We start from the raw sequence: 6,000 nt of genomic DNA on the forward strand, positions 1-6,000 counted from the left end.
TTGCGTTTTCAGTGCATCTGTGTTTTATTTAAATTTATTTTCGACTGATGCAGAAATGCAGTCTTAAACTAGTAAGATTTAAATTAAATTAAATTTCCCACAAAATACTCAAATTTGTCGAAGCGTCGCTACGAACTGTTTTGTGAACACCTCGTGACTACTCCATTTGTTCGCCGCGCCAACTATAGCAACATGTATCAGTTTTTATAAATTCCGCAACTTCTTGAATTGCAACATCCATCTGTCATCCGGATTAAATGAAACGATTCTTCACCATTCTAGTGACAGTTTATTTTAATGTCCTGAACAATGCTTCTATCAAAATTTATTTTGTCACCCAAATGAAGATGTTTGCGCGGTTGTGTTATCCAAAAACAAAAACAAAATGTTTCCATATAGCGTTATCTCTGTTTTTCTGTCGAATGCATTTCTGAAGTCGTCTAGATTTTTTTTACTGAATTAGATGATTTTCCACTTTTAGTAGTGAAAATATCTAGGCTTAATCAATTTTCTTAAAGATTATTCTTATCTCTACTCTTTTCAACTTTTAAAGACACAATTAAAAAATCCACTTTCATCAAAATCAGTAGTATACAATTTCATCGAACGCCCTCAGAATCAAATTCATTATAAATTGCTTGTGGTGTGTTTGAAAGTTTTCTAGTTGGAAGCTTAAAAGTTTTCGATTTTTTATTTTCTTTGATGTTGCTTTGATTTTTAAGGTAAGAATGTTATTGAGTTGAATCGTTTACCTTTCAAGTTTTCATTCATTTTAATAGAATTACAAAAAAAAAGAGAATGTGCTTAAGACCGCACGACAGAAGTGAAAACTTCTAGCACGTTCGTATTCGTAATGTATCTAACATATAAATTACATATACATATTATTATGGATGATATTATGTAGTTGGAGGAATCAGGAACAACGATAGCTGATAGCTAAAATACGAAATAAATGACGGTGAAACTAATTTACTGCCCGGGAATAATGTCGTGCTGCGCCTACTCGTAAAGAAGTTTTCACTTCAAAAAACAAGATGTTCATGATGAGAATCGTCAGTATCATGTTATTTTTGTACTGTGATGTTCAAGTATCTATGTAGTTAATAATATTGGTATATATCGTATTATGACTATATTTCGGAAAGTTTACCTAATAATTGAAAAAAATAATCTTGTAGCCACTTCTTAAAGTGAGGAATTTACTTGAATGATGTTTTCATATTGTAATCATTTTTGTTGTTGACCCATTTATGTTGAGTTCACAGAAAATGAATGTACACAAATAATTTTTAGATAAATATCTGAAGTAGACTGTTTATTGTTAAAAATCTACTACATTAAAACTGAATTAACAATGATCGTATCGTAAAGTACTGGAAATTTGTCGATAATTTCATTAATAAATATAAAAATAAAAGAAAAGGTAATAGTTACATAATTACATAGGTCATCATAACGACAGAGGGCAACGAGTACTATCCCGAGGGTCCCTTTTGGGCCCGAGGGGAAGTAACGTTGCCCGAGGTCGTTACTGACCTTGTAATTCACGCGATTCATAAATAAATTTTCTTACCGCCCCAGCAAAATAAAACATTTACACTTCATTTTTGGAAAACGTGGTATTTTAGATTAGAAATTTTTGGATCTACATAGGTACTCGTATTTTAGGTGATTTTAAAATTTTCAAGATTAACAGTAATATAATGGTAATTTTTTTTAATTTTTTTACAAATATGCACATAATTATGCATTTTGCATAGTTTCTTCTATTGTCTCTAAAATGGGAGAACGGTCCTTCTCATCTGTTCCAAAGAAGGGGGACACATCATTCGATAAATTATTTCTCTAACTCATTGTTTTATTTTTGTTTACAAATTGTACCAAAGATATCAAAAATATTTTTATTGGAGCAAATCTGTAACTACGCACTTCATCCATAACGCGTAAGTCGATTTATTTATCTGAAATGTGTGAGAACCAGGAGTGACATACTCGTAGACTGGAAATCTGTATAATTTCCGTTTTAAATTAAAATTTCTCCCGCTCGTATTTGATTTCTTTCATTCGTAAAGGTGTGAATCACCGACGTTATTACGCTCTCATTTTGTGCGGAAATGTGCTCCTGAAAAAAATTGAATAAAATTATTGCTGTTTGTTTGGCAAAACCACATTGGAACAGTATTTAATGATGTGAGACTACAGTTGAATATGCAAAGTTCTGTCTTGTTGTTGTCATTTTGAGACAAACACCAAAATTAACCAACCGGATTCTTAAGCCGATGGGTAAATGGTATTGGTGAAGCTAACGGATCAGGCCGATCAGTCGTCGCTTCTCGTGTTATAAATAACCCGGCTCTATTTATGCATAATACTGATTATTTTTTCCACCTTTTTCCACACATTGATGTCAAGGATAAAGCGTAGATAAGTCCGTGATATCGTGGATATTTTTTATGATTACAAATTACAATGCGCTGGTATTCATCAGATATCCACCAATAACCGTTTTAACAAAATCAAGGTTGTCTAAGGCTTGACGTACATGCACCATCTCTTAATACTACAGGAAAAAACGTACAGCTAGAAGACGATTCGTGAAGAAAATAAAACGAATCGTCCCATTTGTACAATTCGTGATTCTACAAGCCAGCGTTTTGTTTGTTGGGAAGTGTACGTTTGTTGGTGTGACATAGGTCGATAAATTAATGTCTATATCGCATTGTTGTCATGACCTGTACTTGTTTTCTCGGATATCTAATATTGGTGATATTAATTATTAGGTGGGTATTTATTTAAAAGTTCGACATACGTACTTAATATGAACCGAAATTTACATGCGAAGGTCATAGTTTGTGTCCGGTTGATTACGAAAATGTCTGCCTAGAAACTAGTTTAACTAAGCGATGAGCCATAATAGTCCACCTTCTTCTGCCATCGTTGGACACGAGTGGACCCACAACCGATCAACTTTTCCTCGTAATTTACCATAATTTGTCACCATTAAATGGACACGTTTTGACGTCTGCGTCACCTTAAATTAGTTACTTGCTGTATTAATTTGCCTCCCCTTTTATTTGGAAAAAGAGTAAACAATAATGTGATTACGTGGCAGTTCAAGTTTTTGCACCTAACAATTGTGACATCATGTTTCAATTCATTATTGTGTGTTATTTTACAATCAGTTACAAATAAGGTTAACTTGATTAATTAGCTCATTGTTAAACGAGGTAAAGAACCAATTCGGCAAAAAAAATTAACCGGACAATCTATTTAACCGGTTAAATTTTGCACTGAATGGTTCAAGTAGATTAACTGGTTAAAGACTTTAACCTGGTTAATTTTCTGACGGTTAAGGCCGTTGTTATAAATTATATCGGGTGTTCATTTAAATTTCTCCTCAAAGTTGGCGTTGAAGAGCCGATTGTGAACGCACCATAGATTACACATCTGCTGTTTAAATCTAACCTCACTTTTTTCGTTGTTTGAGTTTTTAGTGTGCAGACTGACTAGTGGTACTGTCGCGAGCAAAAAAAATGGTCGTCAAAATCATGCTTTGAAGCAATGGAAAATGCTCTATTGTAAAACGGTCTTAAATATCATAACCTATCATCATGTTTTATGACATTAATTGACAATGATTAATTAATTTTTTGACACTTTCTTGACGTGGGCATAATTAGACAGGGAAAATTTTTAATTTGTGACAATCTAACCAAACTTTGAAATGACATTGACGACCAAAATTTTTTGCTCGTGACAGTAAGTTCACAATCGATTCTTCAACGCCAACTTTGAGGAGAAATTTAAATGAGCACCGGATAATAGTTAACTTGGTTAATACGTTATTGATCATTTTATCTCAACAAGAATGCTTTGTTAAACTATACAATCCTTTAACTATATTTTCCTATTTAATCGATTTTTTGGTTCGGTTTGGCTGTTTAGTGATAGTTTGATTTTTTGGCCTGTTCAACCATCAGCTAATCAACCAAGTTAATCCTTTTAAGTGGTTTAACTAGTTAAATCGTACTGTCCCAGTTACAAGTCATGAATAGAAACAGAAAAAGGGATCAGATCAACACAGAGAAAAAAACAAGGATATTAAAAGACATTTTTAATAATAAATATTAAAAATATTTCAGAATTGTAGGACGAAAAAAGGTCAGACTGGAGCAGTTCTTACAATCAGAAAAGACCAAACTATAAAAACTAAAATCAGTGAGTAGTAATAAATCAATATCGCCAAAACTTGTTGAATAGCTAAAAACGATTAAAAGAAAGGATAAGATGAAGAAAAGTGATGATATAATGAACATTAAAATTAAAATGTTATGGAAATGAAATGGAGTAAAATCCTAAAAGATCTAAGAAGATTAAAAACAGAAATACAAAAAGACATAAAAATGTCGTAAAATTATGCTTTTTCTATCATGAATTTGCGAATATGTTAATTTGATCCAGGTCAGATCCGATATCTGTCCACTGAAAGCTAACATTCTAATTTTTGTTATCACGATTATGCTGATGGTATCTTTATTGAAATCTGCTCTAATAAAGTTTAATTAATTTCAGCCAATGTCGAAAACGCCCCAAGCAGAAGAGATAAGCATATGTTTATCATTTTACGCTTCAATTTCATTCGATTGTACTCTCGTTCAAACTCTTTCATTATTGCCAGCGCAACAGTAATCTTTTCAATTTGTGTGAAATCAAGAATGTACTGTAAGTTAATAAATTTAAAACACACAATTACAAAAAAATCTGTATCGGCCTTTTCCAGAAGCTTTTAAAATGAAAACTGTCGTCTTGTGGTGCGTAATTCGGTGACTGTATAATTGATTTAATTAAGGTAGAAAAATGTCTTTAGTGCTCGGGATGAATAATTCAACACTAAAATTGGGTTATTGAAAGCAGCACAAACTTTTAACGAACGGTACTGTTTTTAAGATCGTCTAATTGGATGTAAATGCTGCCTTCAGGTATGCAAAACTGTTATTAATATGTTTTTTCTTCTAAACTGCAGCTCTGTCGATCTGGAATTTTACGAGAGTCTCGTTTATAAACGTTGGCATTTTTTCTAACAGGGCAATGGCCTCTTAATACGCATAAACCGCATCCACGCCTATTCCATTATTGTTGATAGCCATCTTCCATTCTTTTCGTTAAGTGTATTAACTGCAAATCCGATTTAAATTGATCCCGAATTTACGGACAAATTGGTTTTGATTTGGTCGCAGATTAGGACCGTTAAAAATTCATTCTTTTGTAAAAGTGCGACGCAGTCGAAAACAGTAAACAATAATTTCCAGGTTTCGAAATCCAATAAAGTTCGAATTGATTTTGAATGTTGTTTCAGATTGGCCTGACGAACCTGCAGCACATCGCCAGAGGGTGCGTAAAGGTCGATCGCTGCCCGAAATTGTGCTACGTCAAAACTGTGAACTGGACGGCTCTCGGAGCGGTCTCCCTCGACTTTCCTCCGGCAGACGCCCCCAAATGCCCGGATGAATTCTGCCCGGAGAAGTGCGGCGGTAAGTGACAATATAACTTAAGTAGGTAATTAAATCCAATTAAGCGGCCGCTTCATAAAATCCCGTGATTACACAAACAACACCAAACGTTAGAAAGGAACTGCAAATTAGTCCTTGAATCGGTTTGATTAAAGCCTAATTAATTTTTCTTGTGTTCCAGGACGATGCTGGAATAATAACCACTGCCAAGAGTCGTCCACGGATTTATGCCTCCACTTTAAAGATGGAGACAAGTGTGTTGAAACGTGCCCCAAAACAAAGTAAATATCAATCACCATCAGCTCCGTTGTTCTTTCTAACAATAGTTTTCCAGGGTGGTTAATTACGAGATAATGAAGTGCATGACCAGAGACGAATGTACTAATATGCTCAGCGGTAGTTGGTGGATTTTCAACAATACCTGCGTCAACGCTTGTCCTTTGTTTTACCATCGTGACACCAACGTCGAGGGAGGATGCCTCTACAT

The 6,000-nt window shown here is 34.0% G+C and overlaps 1 protein-coding gene across 1 annotated transcript in view; it reads left to right on the forward strand.

Annotated features, from left to right (window-relative positions):
• The window catches only part of LOC138133746 (insulin-like growth factor 1 receptor), a gene marked incomplete in the record, with an annotated part of 46,678 nt that overhangs the window by 37,154 nt on the left and 3,524 nt on the right, over positions 1–6,000 (forward strand). Inside the window, 3 exon segments of the mRNA XM_069051696.1 lie at positions 5,360–5,534; positions 5,695–5,794; positions 5,848–5,997. Of these exon segments, the coding sequence (XP_068907797.1) occupies positions 5,360–5,534; positions 5,695–5,794; positions 5,848–5,997 (425 nt within the window).

Source organism: Tenebrio molitor, chromosome 6 (genome assembly GCF_963966145.1).
Source record: "Tenebrio molitor chromosome 6, icTenMoli1.1, whole genome shotgun sequence".
NCBI lineage: Eukaryota > Metazoa > Arthropoda > Insecta > Coleoptera > Tenebrionidae > Tenebrio > Tenebrio molitor.